We start from the raw sequence: 17500 nt of genomic DNA on the forward strand, positions 1-17500 counted from the left end.
AAGGCTCACCCGCAAACACACCGCACACCCGCAAATATCTGCCACTCCCCACAAACCCGCCTTCACCCCGCACACAGACAAACATCAGCTACACCCGCAAACATCAGCCATACGCGCAAACATCAAGCACACCCTCCAACACCGGGCACACCCTCCGACACCAGGCTCACCCGCAAACATCGGCCACACCCCTCACACCCACCTACACCAGCCACACCCCGCACACAGAAAAACATCAGCCACACCCGCCAACATCAGCCACACCCGCAAACACCCTTATTGCCCTCATATAGCCTGTACACCCGCAAACAAGGCTCACCTGCAAACACACCGCACACCCGCAAACATCTGCCACTCCCCCCGCAAACCCATCTTCACCCCGCACACAGACAAACATCAGCTACACCCGCCAACACCGGGCACACCCTCCAACACCAGGCTCACCCGCAAACACACCGCACACCCGCAACCATCAGCCACACCCCTCTCACCCACCTACACCAGCCACACCCCGCACACAGACAAACATCGGCCACACCCGGCAACATCAGCCACACCCGCAAACACCCTTATTGCCCTCATATAGCCTGTACACCCGCAAACAAGGCTTACCCTCCAACACCGGGCTCACCCGCAAACACACCGCACACCCGCAAACATTTGCCACTCCCCACAAAAACACCTTCACCCCGCACACAGACAAACATCAGCTACACCCGCAAACATCAGCCATACGCGCAAACATCAAGCACACCCTCCAACACCGGGCACACCGGCAAACACACCGCACACCCGCAAACATCAGCCACACCCCTCACACCCACCTACACCAGCCACACCCCGCACACAGACAAACATCGGCCACACCCGCCAACATCAACCACACCCGCAAACACCCTTATTGCCCTCATATTGCCTGTACACCCGCAAACAAGGCTCACCCTCCAACACCGGGCTCACCCGCAAACACACCGCACACCCGCAAACATCTGCCACTCCCCACAAACCCACCTTCACCCCGCACACAGACAAACATCAGCTACACCCGCAAACATCAGCCATACGCGCAAACATCAAGCACACCCTCCAACACCGGGCTCACCCGCAAACACACCGCACACCCGTAAACATCAGCCACACCCCTCACACCCACCTACACCAACCACACCCGCAAACACCCCACACACAGACCAACATCAGTCACACCCCTCACACCCAACTACACAAGCCACACCCACAAACACCCCACACACAGACAAACATCAGCCACACCCACCAACATCAGACACACCCCTCAAACCCACCTACACCAGCCACACCCGCAAACACTCCACACACAGACAAACACCAGCCACACCCGCAAACCCCCCACACACAGACAAACATCAGCCACACCCGCCAACATCAGTCACACCCCTCACACCCACCTACACCAACCACACCCGCAAACACCCCGCGCACAGACAAACATCAGCCACACCCGCAAACACCCCGCACACAGACAAACATCAGCCACACCCGCAAACATCAGCCACACCCCGCACACCCACCTACACCGGCCACACCCACAAACACCCCGCACACAGACAAACATCAGCCATACCCTCCAACACCAAGCACACCCTCCAACACCAGTTACACCCTCCAACACCGGGCTCACCCGCAAACATCGGGCTCACCCGCAAACATCAGCCACACCCTGCACACCCACCTACACCAGCCACACCTGCAAACACCCTCAAACAGCCACACCCGCAAACATCAGTTACACCCCACACACCCACCTACACCAAACACCCCGCACACAGATAAACATCAGCCACACCTGCAAACATCTAACCTCACGCGCAAACACCAGGCTCAGCCTCAAACACCGGGCTCACCCTCCAACATTGGGCACACCCTCAAACAGCCTTTTATGTTTGTCTACAGGTGAGTCCAAGTACCTCTGCAACAAGTGCGGAGCCACCTTCTATCGAGCCTCGGCGCTGAGCAAACACCTAAAGAAGCACAAACCTAAACCGGACGTGCGGGCGTTCGCTTGTTCCCGGTAAGTTTGGCGTCCCGCCTGGCGCCGCCTCCTTGCCAACAACCGCCCCTGACGGACTGTTTTTGGGCAGCTGCGACAAGCGCTTCTTCGAGGCCAAAGACCTGCAGCAGCACATGAACAAGCACTTGGTCCTCAAGCCCTTCCAGTGCGAGGTGTGTGGGAAGTGCTACAGCTGGAAGAAGGACTGGTACTCGCACGTCAAGTCGCACAGCGTGGTGGAGCCGTACAAGTGAGTGGCGTAAAGCCGCCGTCCGCAGGCCACGTCTAACGCGCCAAAATGCCACGCCCTCTTCTCCTCTTCAGGTGTAACGTGTGCGGGAAGGAGTTCCTGGAGAAAGCGCTCTTCAGGAGGCACGTGAAAAAGGCCACGCATGGCAAGAAAGGCCGCGTCAAACAGAACCTGGAGCGCCACTGCGAGCATTGTGGCAGGAAGTTTGTCCAGCTCAGGGAGTACCGGCGCCACATGAACACTCATCAAGGTAACTTCCTGTCTTCACTTCTACTATTGTGTGTTGTACTTCCAGTGCAGGGGGAAGTGTAGCTTTTCTTGACCTCATGTCTGTTAAAAAATATTTTATATTTAGGGTGGTTCTCAACCTTTTTTCAGTGATGTACCCCCTGTCAACATTTTTTTAATTCAAGTACCCCCTAATCAGAACAAAGCATTTTTTGTTGAAAAAAAGAGATAAAGAAGTAAAATACAGCACTATGTCATCAGTTTTTGATTTATTCAATTGTATAACAGTGCAAAATATTGCTCATTTGTAGTGGTCTTGCTTGAACTATTTGGAAAAAAACATGTAAAAATAACTAAAAACTTGTTCAAAATAAACAAGTGATTCAATTATAAATGCAGATTTCTACACATAGAAGTAATCATCAACTTAAAGTGCCCTCTTTGGGGATTGTAATAGAGATCCATCTGGATTCATCAACTTCATTCTAAACATTTCTTCACAAAAAAAGAAATCTTTAACATCATGTCCACAAAAAATCTAGCTGTCAACACTGAATATTGCAATGTTGACAACGCCCATAACCACGCCCCCACCGCCACAGGTATCTTGGCAGTTTAGGGTAAACCCTGTAAATGATATCAATTTGGCCGAAAATAGCTATTTTAATACTAAGGCTTAAATCGTGATAATGCATGTTGATCATCCTCCACGCAATGTAGCATTTTTGTTAGCGGCTAACATTCCTCAACATCGCTATAGGAGGATATGCTAACCACAAGCTAGAGCTTTGAGAAAGAAAGAAATATCTACACTAATGATACCAATTTTAGAATCAGTATATAGACGATACTATAGTGGTTAGATAAATATCAGTTTATTACAATTTTTGAATAAAGATTTCTACACATAGAAGTAATCATCAACATAAAGTGCCCTCTTTGGGGATTGTAATAGAGATCCATCTGGATTCATCAACTTCGTTCTAAACATTTCTTCACGGAAAAAGAAATCTTTAACATCAATATTTCTGGAACATGTCCACAAAAAATCTAGCTGTCAACACTGAATATTGCAGTATTGACAACGCCCATAACCATGCCCCCACCGCCACAGGTATCTTGGCAGTTTAGGGTAAACCCTGTAAATGATATCAATTTGGCCGAAAATAGCTATTTTAATACTAAGGCTTAAATCGTGATAATGCATGTTGATCATCCTCCACGCAATGTAGCATTTTTGTTAGCGGCTAACATCCCTCAACATTGCTATAGGAGGATATGCTAACCACAAGCTAGAGATTTGAGAAAGAAAGAAATATCTACACTAATGATACCAAGTTTAGAATCAGTATATAGACGATGCTAAAGTGGTTCGATAAATATCAGTTTATTAAAATTTTGAATAAAGATTTCTACACATAAAAGTAATTATCAACTTAAGTGCGCTCTTTGGGGATTGTAATAGAGATCCATCTGGAATCATCAACTTCATTCTAAACATTTCTTCACGAAAAAAGAAATCTTTAACATCAATATTTCTGGAACATGTCCACAAAAAATCTAGCTGTCAACACTGAATATTGCAGTATTGACAACGCCCATAACCACGCCCCCAACGCCACAGGTATCTTGGCAGTTTAGGGTAAACCCTGTAAATGATATCAATTTGGCCGAAAATAGCTATTTTAATACTAAGGCTTAAATCGTGATAATGCATGTTGATCATCCTCCATGCAATGTAGCATTTTTGTTAGCGGCTAACATCCCTCAACATTGCTATAGGAGGATATGCTAACCACAAGCTAGAGATTTGAGAAAGAAATAAATATCTACACTAATGATACCAAATTTAGAATCAGTATATAGACGATACTATAGTGGTTAGATAAATATCAGTTTATTACAATTTTTGAATAAAGATTTCTACACATAGAAGTAATCATCAACATAAAGTGCCCTCTTTGGGGATTGTAATAGAGATCCATCTGGATTCATCAACTTCGTTCTAAACATTTCTTCACGGAAAAAGAAATCTTTAACATCAATATTTCTGGAACATGTCCACAAAAAATCTAGCTGTCAACACTGAATATTGCAGTATTGACAACGCCCATAACCACGCCCCCACCGCCACAGGTATCTTGGCAGTTTAGGGTAAACCCTGTAAATGATATCAATTTGGCCGAAAATAGCTATTTTAATACTAAGGCTTAAATCGTGATAATGCATGTTGATCATCCTCCACGCAATGTAGCATTTTTGTTAGCGGCTAACATCCCTCAACATTGCTATAGGAGGATATGCTAACCACAAGCTAGAGCTTTGAGAAAGAAAGAAATATCTACACTAATGATACCAAGTTTAGAATCAGTATATAGACGATGCTAAAGTGGTTAGATAAATATCAGTTTATTAAAATTTTGAATAAAGATTTCTACACATAGAAGTAATCATCAACATAAAGTGCCCTCTTTGGGGATTGTAATAGAGATCCATCTGGATTCATCAACTTCATTCTAAACATTTCTTCACGAAAAAAGAAATCTTTAACATCAATATTTCTGGAACATGTCCACAAAAAATCTAGCTGTCAACACTGAATATTGCAGTATTGACAACGCCCATAACCACGCCCCCACCGCCACAGGTATCTTGGCAGTTTAGGGTAAACCCTGTAAATGATATCAATTTGGCCGAAAATAGCTATTTTAATACTAAGGCTTAAATCGTGATAATGCATGTTGATCATCCTCCACGCAATGTAGCATTTTTGTTAGCGGCTAACATCCCTCAACATTGCTATAGGAGGATATGCTAACCACAAGCTAGAGCTTTGAGAAAGAAAGAAATATCTACACTAATGATACCAAGTTTAGAATCAGTATATAGACGATGCTAAAGTGGTTAGATAAATATCAGTTTATTAAAATTTTGAATAAAGATTTCTACACATAGAAGTAATCATCAACATAAAGTGCCCTCTTTGGGGATTGTAATAGAGATCCATCTGGATTCATCAACTTCATTCTAAACATTTCTTCACGAAAAAAGAAATCTTTAACATCAATATTTCTGGAACATGTCCACAAAAAATCTAGCTGTCAACACTGAATATTGCAGTATTGACAACGCCCATAACCACGCCCCCACCGCCACAGGTATCTTGGCAGTTTAGGGTAAACCCTGTAAATGATATCAATTTGGCCGAAAATAGCTATTTTAATACTAAGGCTTAAATCGTGATAATGCATGTTGATCATCCTCCACGCAATGTAGCATTTTTGTTAGCGGCTAACATCCCTCAACATTGCTATAGGAGGATATGCTAACCACAAGCTAGAGCTTTGAGAAAGAAAGAAATATCTACACTAATGATACCAAGTTTAGAATCAGTATATAGACGATGCTAAAGTGGTTAGATAAATATCAGTTTATTAAAATTTTGAATAAAGATTTCTACACATAGAAGTAATCATCAACATAAAGTGCCCTCTTTGGGGATTGTAATAGAGATCCATCTGGATTCATCAACTTCATTCTAAACATTTCTTCACGAAAAAAGAAATCTTTAACATCAATATTTCTGGAACATGTCCACAAAAAATCTAGCTGTCAACACTGAATATTGCAGTATTGACAACGCTCATAACCACGCCCCCAACGCCACAGGTATCTTGGCAATTTAGGGTAAACCCTGTAAATGATATCAATTTGGCCGAAAATAGCTATTTTAATACTAAGGCTTAAATCGTGATAATGCATGTTGATCATCCTCCACGCAATGTAGCATTTTTGTTAGCGGCTAACATTCCTCAACATCGCTATAGGAGGATATGCTAACCACAAGCTAGAGCTTTGAGAAAGAAAGAAATATCTACACTAATGATACCAAGTTTAGAATCAGTATATAGACGATGCTAAAGTGGTTCGATAAATATCAGTTTATTAAAATTTTGAATAAAGATTTCTACACATAAAAGTAATTATCAACTTAAGTGCCCTCTTTGGGGATTGTAATAGAGATCCATCTGGATTCATCAACTTCATTCTAAACATTTCTTCACGAAAAAAGAAATCTTTAACATCAATATTTCTGGAACATGTCCACAAAAAATCTAGCTGTCAACACTGAATATTGCAGTATTGACAACGCTCATAACCACGCCCCCAACGCCACAGGTATCTTGGCAGTTTAGGGTAAACCCTGTAAATGATATCAATTTGGCCGAAAATAGCTATTTTAATACTAAGGCTTAAATCGTGATAATGCATGTTGATCATCCTCCACGCAATGTAGCATTTTTGTTAGCGGCTAACATCCCTCAACATTGCTATAGGAGGATATGCTAACCACAAGCTAGAGCTTTGAGAAAGAAAGAAATATCTACACTAATGATACCAAGTTTAGAATCAGTATATAGACAATGCTAAAGTGGTTAGATAAATATCAGTTTATTAAAATTTTGAATAAAGATTTCTACACATAAAAGTAATTATCAACTTAAGTGCGCTCTTTGGGGATTGTAATAGAGATCCATCTGGATTCATCAACTTCGTTCTAAACATTTCTTCACGGAAAAATAAATCTTTAACATCAATATTTCTGGAACATGTCCACAAAAAATCTAGCTGTCAACACTGAATATTGCAGTATTGACAACGCCCATAACCACGCCCCCACCGCCACAGGTATCTTGGCAGTTTAGGGTAAACCCTGTAAATGATATCAATTTGGCCGAAAATAGCTATTTTAATACTAAGGCTTAAATCGTGATAATGCATGTTGATCATCCTCCACGCAATGTAGCATTTTTGTTAGCGGCTAACATCCCTCAACATTGCTATAGGAGGATATGCTAACCACAAGCTAGAGATTTGAGAAAGAAATAAATATCTACACTAATGATACCAAGTTTAGAATCAGTATATAGACGAGATACTATAGTGGTTAGATAAATATCAGTTTATTACAATTTTTGAATAAAGATTTCTACACATAGAAGTAATCATCAACATAAAGTGCCCTCTTTGGGGATTGTAATAGAGATCCATCTGGATTCATCAACTTCATTCTAAACATTTCTTCACGAAAAAAAAAATCTTTAACATCAATATTTCTGGAACATGTCCACAAAAAATCTAGCTGTCAACACTGAATATTGCAGTATTGACAACGCCCATAACCACGCCCCCAACGCCACAGGTATCTTGGCAGTTTAGGGTAAACCCTGTAAATGATATCAATTTGGCCGAAAATAGCTATTTTAATACTAAGGCTTAAATCGTGATAATGCATGTTGATCATCCTCCACGCAATGTAGCATTTTTGTTAGCGGCTAACATCCCTCAACATTGCTATAGGAGGATATGCTAACCACAAGCTAGAGCTTTGAGAAAGAAAGAAATATCTACACTAATGATACCAAGTTTAGAATCAGTATATAGACAATGCTAAAGTGGTTAGATAAATATCAGTTTATTAAAATTTTGAATAAAGATTTCTACACATAAAAGTAATTATCAACTTAAGTGCGCTCTTTGGGGATTGTAATAGAGATCCATCTGGATTCATCACCTTCATTCTAAACATTTCTTCACGAAAAAAGAAATCTTTAACATCAATATTTCTGGAACATGTCCACAAAAAATCTAGCTGTCAACACTGAATATTGCAGTATTGACAACGCCCATAACCACGCCCCCACCGCCACAGGTATCTTGGCAGTTTAGGGTAAACCCTGTAAATGATATCAATTTGGCTGAAAATAGCAATTTTAATACTAAGGCTTAAATCGTGATAATGCATGTTGATCATCCTCGACGCAATGTAGCATTTTTGTTAGCGGCTAACATCCCTCCACAGTGGTAAGTCGGCAATCCTCCGCTCCATTTCTTACAAGTACACTTGTCACTGGAGGACAAGGACTAGCGCAACATTGCTATAGGAGGATATGCTAACCACAAGCTTGAGAAAGAAAGTTGTGTGGATCGATACCAATATCTACACTAATGATACCAAGTATAGAATCAGTATATAGACGATACTAAAGTGGTTAGATAAATATCAATTTATTACAATTTTGAATAATTTCAACATTTTCAAGAATGGATTTTAAAAAATATGTCAGCAGGGAAATTAGTAAGTAGTTTTATTTTAATTCTTGTACCAAACAGTGTATTGCCAGAATCACTTTGCATTGAAAATCATGTTAAATCAAGAATCGATTCATAATCAATCGGAATCACATTGAATCTAGGTCAAAGGTCAAGTAGATTTATTGTTATTTTTTACTTACCCAATTTGTTTCTCAATCAGTGACTACATTTTTTAGGAAACTTTTGTTTTGAAAGGGTTTTTGCCAACTTCTTGTTGATTTTTGCTGAAAGATGTCAGTGTATGAAATCTAGGTCTAAGTCAGACCTGCATAGAAGTTTTTGTTTCATGTTTCTACGACATTCCTAACGGAAGTTACAAGCAGTTTTGTCTGTGTTTTTTCCAGGGGACGCTAGAGCGCAATTTTGAGTTTTGGGGTTTGTTTGTTTTTATTAAATCGCAATTTTCACCAGTCCTGATGTGTGTGTCCAGTTTAGTGAGTTTTGAAGCATTTTAAGGGGGTCGAATTACAGCTCAAAGAGGCAAAAATTAAATTTTTTAGGAAACTTTTGTTTTGAAAGGGTTTTTGCCAATTTCCTGTTGATTTTGGCTGAAAGATGTCAGTGTATGAAATCTAGGTCTAAGTCCGACCTACATAGAGGTTTTTGTTTCATGTCTCTATGACATTCCTAACGGAAGTTACAAGCAGTTTAGTCTGTGTTTTATTCCTAGGGGGCGCTAGAGTGCAATTTTGAGTTTTGGTGTTTGTTTTTATTATATCGCAATGTTCACCAGTCCTGATGTGTGTGTCCAGTTTAGTGAGTTTTGAAGCATTTTAAGGGGGTCGAATTACAGCTCAAAGAGGCAAAAATTACATTTTTTAGGAAACTTTTGTATTGAAAGGTTTTTGCCAACTTCCTGTTGATTTTTGCTGAAAGATGTCAGTGTATGAAATGTAGGTCTAAGTCAGACCTACGTAGAGGTTTTTGTTTCATGTTTCTACGACATTCCTAACGGAAGTTACAAGCAGTTTTGTCTGTGTTTTATTCCTAGGGGGCGCTAGAGTGCAATTTTGAGTTTTGGGGTTTGTTTGTTTTTATTAAATCGCAATTTTCACCAGTCCTGATGTGTGTGTCCAGTTTAGTGAGTTTGGACGCATGTTAAGGGGGTCGAATTACAGCTCAAAGTGGCAAAAATTACATTTTTTAGGAAACTTTTGTTTTGAAAGGGTTTTTGCCAATTTCCTGTTGATTTTGGCTGAAAGATGTCAGTGTATGAAATCTAGGTCTAAGTCAGACCTGCATAGAGGTTTTTGTTTCATGTTTCTACGACATTCCTAACGGAAGTTACAAGCAGTTTTGTCTGTGTTTTATTCCTAGGGGGCGCTAGAGTGCAATTTTGAGTTTTGGGGTTTGTTTGTTTTTATTATATCGCAATTTTCACCAGTCCTGATGTGTGTGTCCAGTTTGGTGAGTTTTGAAGGATGTTAAGGGGGTCAAATTACAGCTCAAAGAGGCAAAAATTAAATTTTTTTAGGAAACTTTTGTTTTGAAAGGGTTTTTGCCAATTTCCTGTATATTTTTGCTGAAAGATGTCAGTGTATGAAATCTAGGTCTAAGTCAGACCTACATAGAGTTTTTTTTTCATGTCTCTACGACATTCCTAACGGAAGTTACAAGCAGTTTAGTCTGTGTTTTATTCCTAGGGGGCGCTAGAGTGCAATTTTGAGTTTTGGGGTTTGCTTGTTTTTATTAAATCGCAATTTTCACCAGTCCTGATGTGTGTGTCCAGTTTAGTGAGTTTTGAAGCATTTTAAGGGGGTCACGCTGGTGCTTCCTGCTTTTAAGCGGCCATCTTTAGACGGCTCGTAAAATCAAAACAGGAGCAGTAAGAAAAACTCTTTGCGCAACTTTTAATCAGAAGGGTTCGATCGCTTTCCTGTGCGAGTTTGAAGCCGACACAACAAACGCGCTCAGAGGAGATAATGTTTGAAAAAAGTTGACAGGTTTTTACAAAACTTTTGTTTTGAAGGGGTAATTGCCAACTTCCTGTTGATTTTTGCTAAAGGATGTCAATTAATAAATGTAGGTCTAAGTGAGACCTACATAGAGGTTTTTGTTTCATGTCTCTACGACATTATTACCGGAAGTTACAAGCAGATTTGTCTGTTTTCTTCCCAAGAGCAGTTTTGTCAGTGTTTTATTCCTAGGGGGCGCTAGAGCGCAATTTTGATTTTTTTTTTTTTTTTTTTTTTTTTACTAGATCGCAATTTTCATCAGTCTTGATGTGTGTGTCCAGTTTGGTGAGTTTAGAATAATTTTAAGGGGGTCGAATTACAGCTCAAAGAGGCAAAAATTAAATTTTTTAGGAAACTTTTGTTTTGAAAGGGTTTTTGCCAACTTCCTGTTGATTTTGGCTGAAAGATGTCAGCGTATGAAATCTAGGTCTAAGTTCGACCTACATAGGGGTTTTTGTTTCATGTCTCTACGACATTCCTAACGGAAGTTACAAGCAGTTTTGTCTGTTTTTTCCTAGGGGGCGCTAGAGCGTAATTTTGAGGGTTTTTTTTGTTTTTTTTTATTAGATGGCAATTTTCGCCAGTCCTGATCTGTGTGTCCAGTTTGGTGAGTTTTGAAGCATGTTAAGGGGGTCAAATTACAGCTCAAAGAGGCAAAAATTACATTTTTTAGGAAACTTTTGTTTTGAAAGGGTTTTTGCAAACTTCCTGTTGATTTTTGCTGAAAGATGTCAGTGTATGAAATCTAGGTATAAGTCAGACCTACATAGAGGTTTTTGTTTCATGTCTCTACGACATTCCTAACGGAAGTTACAAGCAGTTTTGTCTGTGTTTTTTCCTAGGGGGCGCTAGAGCGTAATTTTGAGGTTTTTTTTTTGTTGTTTTTTTTTTAGATGGCAATTTTCGCCAGTTCTGATGGTGAGTTTTGAAGCATGTAAAGGGGGTCAAATTACAGCTCAAAGAGGCAGCAGAATAATAAAGAATAATAAAACCTTAGAAATACAATAGAGTCCTCTGTCCCAAAGGGACATTCGGTCCCTAATAATGAAAATAAACAAGTTTGCAATGATATCGGTCCTATGAATGTGCAGTTATGTCATGTTATATTAATATTTGGTGATCAAATGTGAATCCCTCTCCAGGAATAAAGCCCTTCGAGTGCGTGACGTGCGGCGTGGCGTGGGCCGACGCCCGCTCCCTCAAGCGCCATGTGCGCACGCACACGGGCGAGCGTCCGTACGTGTGCCCCGTCTGCCAGGAGGGCCACATCGACGCCCGCACGCTGCGCCGCCACATGACCAAGCACCACGTGGACAGCCTGCCGGGCAAGATCATGCTGGAGAAGGACACGCTGCAGTTCCACAACCAGGGCACGCAGGTGGAGCACGCCGTCAGCATCCTGCCCGCCGACCTGCCGCCCGAGCTGCGCCTGGCCCAACCGCCGCCCTCCGAGGAGATCGAGACGGTGCTCATCACCGAGGAGACGGTGGAGGCCATGGACGCCGTGGAGGCGGTGCAGGTGGCCGACGGCGCCGTGCTGTCGGACCAGGGCATCATGCAGGTGGTCAACTACGTCCTGGCGCAGCACGCCATCACCGGCATCAAGGTGGAGGAGGCGCCCGAGGCCGTCCAGACCATGGAAGTGGAGTGAACTTTTTCTTACCTTTGTACATATTCTTATTGTTATTAATATCATGTCGGCCCACAAGAACACTCAGGTGAAACCTTTGTAGAAACGAACTCATTAAACCGACCCTGACGCATCTTCTCCTTTCTTCACTCTCTGATCACGGCAGGCTCGCCGCCGCAAGGTGAAAGGTCACCGGCGTTGGAAGGGCACACAGCGGACACTTCATTAGGTACACCCGCCTGAGAGATAAAGGTACCGTTTGACCGCGCTCGCTGTGTCAGTAAGGTCACGATTAGGGATGTAACGATAAAACCCACAAGAAACGACTAATGTATTTAGTTGCACTTTTAAATCTAAATGGTGCAGAAAAACCATTGATAACTGCACTTTGATAAACTAGCTTAAATGCTAACATGAAAACAAGATACAATAACGTCTTGTCCCATTAAGAACCCAGATACCCCAATCTAAACTTATATAAACACGTTACTGACTGAACAACTAAGATATATTGGTACCGTTTTAATCAAAATGATGGAAAAAATGATGATCAACTCACGTACTGACTGCCGCTCGCTTAAATGCTAACATGAAAACAAGAATCATTAACCTCTTGCCCCCTTAAAACCCAGATACCGCAATCCAAACGTATGAAGGAATCAATAAAGTACTATCTATCTATAAACACATTACTGACTGAACAACTAAGATATATTGGTACCGATTTTAATCAAAATGATGGAAAAACTGAACTTTGGTAAACTCACGCACTGACTGGCGCAAGCTTAAACTCTAACATGAAAACAAGATACATTAACGTCTTTCCCCATTAAGAACCCACATACTCCAATCTAAACTTATATAAACACATTACTGCCTGAATAACTAAGATATATTGGTACCGATTTTAATCAAAATGATGGAAAAACTGCAAATTGAACTTTGATAAACTCACACACTGACTGGTGCTAGCTTAAACTCTAACATGAAAACAAGATACATTAACGTCTTTCCCCATTAAGACCCCACATACTCCGATCTAAACATATGTAAACACATTACTGTCTGAACAACTAAGGTGTATTATTACCCTTTTAAATCAAAATGATGAAAAAAATGATAAACTCACGCACTGACTGGCAAACGCTTAAATGCTAACGTGAAAACAAGAGACATTAACGTCTTTCCCCATTAAGAACCCACATACCCCAATCTAAACTTGTATAAACACATTACTGTCTGAACAACTAAGGTGTATTATTACCCTTTTAAACCGAAATGATGCAAAAACTGATAACTGCACTTTGATAAACTCACGCACTGACTGGTGCTAGCTTAAATGCTGACATGAAAACAAGAGACATTAACATATTGCCCCATTAAGAACCCACATACCCCGATCTAAACGTATGTAAACACATTACTGTCTGAACAAATAAGGTGTATTATTACCCTTTTACATCAAAATGATGAAAAAATTGATAACTGCACTTTGATGAACTCACGCTAGCTTAAATGCTAACATGAAAACAAGAGACATTAACATATTGCCCCATTAAGAACCCAGATACCCCAATCTAAACTCACGCATGAAACTAAGATATATTGGTACTGATTTTAATCAAAATGATGAAAAAATTGATAACTGCACTTTGATGAACTCACGCTAGCTTAAATGCTAACATGAAAACAAGAGACATTAACGTCTTGCCCCATTAAGAACCCAGATACCCCAATCTAAACTCACGCATGAAACTAAGATATATTGGTACTGATTTTAATCAAAATGATGAAAAAATTGATAACTGCACTTTGATGAACTCACGTTAGCTTAAATGCTAACATGAAAACAAGAGACATTAACGTCTTTCCCCATTAAGAACCCACATACCCCAATCTAAACTTGTATAAACACATTACTGTCTGAACAACTAAGGTGTATTATTACCCTTTTAAACCGAAATGATGCAAAAACTGATAACTGCACTTTGATAAACTCACGCACTGACTGGTGCTAGCTTAAATGCTAACATGAAAACAAGAGACATTAACGTCTTTCCCCATTAAGAACCCACATACCCCAATCTAAACTTGTATAAACACATTACTGTCTGAACAACTAAGGTGTATTATTACCCTTTTAAACCGAAATGATGCAAAAACTGATAACTGCACTTTGATAAACTCACGCACTGACTGGTGCTAGCTTAAATGCTGACATGAAAACAAGAGACATTAACGTCTTGCCCCATTAAGAACCCAGATACCCCAATCTAAACTCACGCATGAAACTAAGATAATTGGTACAGATTTTAATCAAAATGATGAAAAAATTGATAACTGCACTTAGATGAACTCACGCTAGCTTAAATGCTAACATGAAAACAAGAGACATTAACATATAACCCCATTAAGAACCCAGATACCCCAATCTAAACGTATATAAACACATTACTGTCTGAACAACTAAGATATATTGGTACCGATTTTAATCAAAATGATAGAAAAACTGATAACTGCACTTTGATAAACTCATGCACTGACTGCCGCTATTTTGTCTGATCAGCCGTTTTACTGCCATGTTACCGTTTGGAAATACTTATGTAAATAAACATGTACAGAATGTTTCTGTGTAAATAACTCATTTCAAATCTGCAGCTTATATTTTTTTCTTCTAAGATTTAGTGGGTGCGGCTTTAAGTCCGGTGAATACAGTAGATTCACAAGTGAAACTAATATGTGACAAAGGCTCTTTTACAACATCCACTCAATATTTTTCACCTACTCAGTGGCCTAGTAGTTAGTGTCCGCCCTGAGGTGGGTAGGTCACGAGTTCAAACCCCGGCCGAGTCATACCAAAAACTATAAAAATGGGAGCCATTACCTCGCTGCTTGACACTCAGCATCAAGGGTTGGAATTAGGGGTTAAACCAGCCAAAATTATTCCCGGGCGCTGCACCTCTGCTGCTCACTGCTCCCCTCACTTGATCAAGGAGATGGGTCAAATGCAGAGGACAAATTTCACCACACTTAGTGTGTGTGTGTGAGACAATCATTGGTACTTTAACTTTTAAGACTTATTTAGCTATTCTTTTGATGATCATAGCTTCCACCTTATGAAAACCTCCACTTAAAAAATGTCTGAAAATTCGGGGTTTCAAAAACTGTCAACCGTAGTCGTCAAAATGAAATGATAGCTTCGTATGCGTCACTTTGCACGTAATAATTGTACATCACGTATTCGTTTTGAGGTTGAATTCCTGAAATGAATGGACTTTGACACCATATTCTATATAGTCAGCGTTAAACGGTGCGTTCAAGTGCCGTGGACAGAGTAGGACCCCGCAGGCTCGCCAGAAATAATACATTTGATTTATCGCACACTTTATTTAAATACATCTTAACGTGCAAAGCAATATTCAAAACAACAAAAGCTCGGCCTTTAAAACCGATCAAATAATAAGACTAAAACATTATCAGTGAAGCATAAGAAACACAAAACATGCAAAATAGTGGCTTTTCTTACTTTTAGTTATTAAAAAACTTGGTTAAAAGATTTCGTTGGGTTTAAGTACTTCAACAGTAACACGATAACTGATATGAAATGTTTCTATCGTTACATCCCTAGTCAGAATATTGGGTTCACATGTCAGTGCAACCACAATGTTGAACTTTGTTATTACAGTATTTTTATTATTATTACAGTAGTGGTATTTATCGGGACAATTGTTGGTGCGGGTGTGCCAAATGTTGTCTCCTGTCTGTGCAAGTAGCAAAAAGAAAATAGGAAATGGGAACACTTCTTGCTTCAACAGGGGGTTGCTAAAGTGCTACATGTCAAACGGGACGTGCTAAAGGCTAACTTGCTTAAAGGAGCCATATGTAATAATCTGGCCAGAAATGGTACTGCAATTACGGTCAAGATTCTGTAGTCCCTTCTTCCTGATTGAGGTTGCCAGACACGCAGCCAAGATGAGCGGCCATGGAAGGAACTTACTAGGAGTAGAGGTCCTAATAATAATAATACTAATAACTGAATAATAATAATAATAATAACTGAATAGCATTTTGTTAATGTCAAACCTCTAATCAACACATTTGACACAGAAATTAGGCCATTTTCAGGAAAAAGAAGGTCATGCCTGCGTACAATATCAACAATCATATGGTTATTGTCAGTACTATACTAAAACCAAGACTAAAACCAACACTAGCAATGGTTATACCGCTGAAAATAAGTCGAGCATGCTTACATTAGGCCAGGGGTGTCCAAACTTTTTCCACCGAGGCCCGCACACTGAAAAATCAAAGCAAGCGGGGGATATTTTGCTATTTTTAATTTTAAAAACTAATACAATATATGTACAAAAAATATACATTTAGGCCTCCACTCAGGCTAAAGGGTTTTGGTCAAAAAAATATAAAAAATGTATTATTATTCAAGGTTTAAAACTCTAGATCAGGGGTCACCAACCTTTTTGAAAGCAAGAGCTACTGATTAATGCGAAGGGCTACCAGTTTGATTCACACTTAAATAAATTGCCAGAAATAGCCAATTTGCTCAATTTACCTTTAATAAATACATTTATATATATAAAAAATATTAGTCATTCCGTCATACATTTTATTTCCTTTTACGGAAGGTTTTTTGTAGGAAATAAATGGTGAAAAAAACACTTAATTGAACGAAAAAAAAAAGAAAATTAAATTTTGAAACATGAATTTCGACTCTTTAAAATTCAAAATTCAACCGAAAAAAAATGAAGAGAAAAACTAGCTAATTCGAATCTTTTTGAAAAAAAAAAATAATTATGGAACATCATTAGTAATTTTTCCTGATTAAGATTAATTTTAGAATTTTGATGACATGTTTTGAATAGGTTAAAATCCAATCTGCACTTTGTTAGAATATATAACAAATCGGACCAAGCTATATTTCTAACAAAGACAAATCATTATTTCTTCTAGATTTTCCAGATCAAAAATTTTAAAAGAAATTCAAAAGACTTTGAAATAAGATTTAAATTTGATTCTATAGATTTTCTAGATTTGCCAGAATATTTTTGGGGAATTTTAAACATGTTTGAAGAAATATTTCACAAATATTCTTCGTAAAAAAAACAGAAGCTAAAATGAAAAATTTAATTAAAACATATTTATTATTCTATACAATAAAAAAAAAAACTTGAACATTGATTTAAATTGTCAGGAAAAAAGAGGAAGGAATTTAAAAGGTAAATGTGTTTAAAATC

The 17500-nt window shown here is 39.5% G+C and overlaps 1 protein-coding gene across 1 annotated transcript in view; it reads left to right on the forward strand.

Moving 5' to 3' along the window:
* Window positions 1-12386, forward strand: part of zbtb11 (zinc finger and BTB domain containing 11) — a 37649-nt gene extending 25263 nt beyond the window's left edge. Inside the window, exons 7-10 of the mRNA XM_061888674.1 lie at window positions 1933-2050; window positions 2121-2279; window positions 2354-2529; window positions 11761-12386. Of these exons, the coding sequence (XP_061744658.1) occupies window positions 1933-2050; window positions 2121-2279; window positions 2354-2529; window positions 11761-12269 (962 nt within the window). The 3' untranslated portion in view covers window positions 12270-12386. The remainder of the gene's footprint in view (window positions 1-1932; window positions 2051-2120; window positions 2280-2353; window positions 2530-11760) is intronic.
* The last annotated feature ends 5114 nt before the right edge of the window (window positions 12387-17500 follow it).

This window comes from Nerophis ophidion, linkage group LG26 (genome assembly GCF_033978795.1).
Source record: "Nerophis ophidion isolate RoL-2023_Sa linkage group LG26, RoL_Noph_v1.0, whole genome shotgun sequence".
Taxonomy (NCBI): domain Eukaryota; kingdom Metazoa; phylum Chordata; class Actinopteri; order Syngnathiformes; family Syngnathidae; genus Nerophis; species Nerophis ophidion.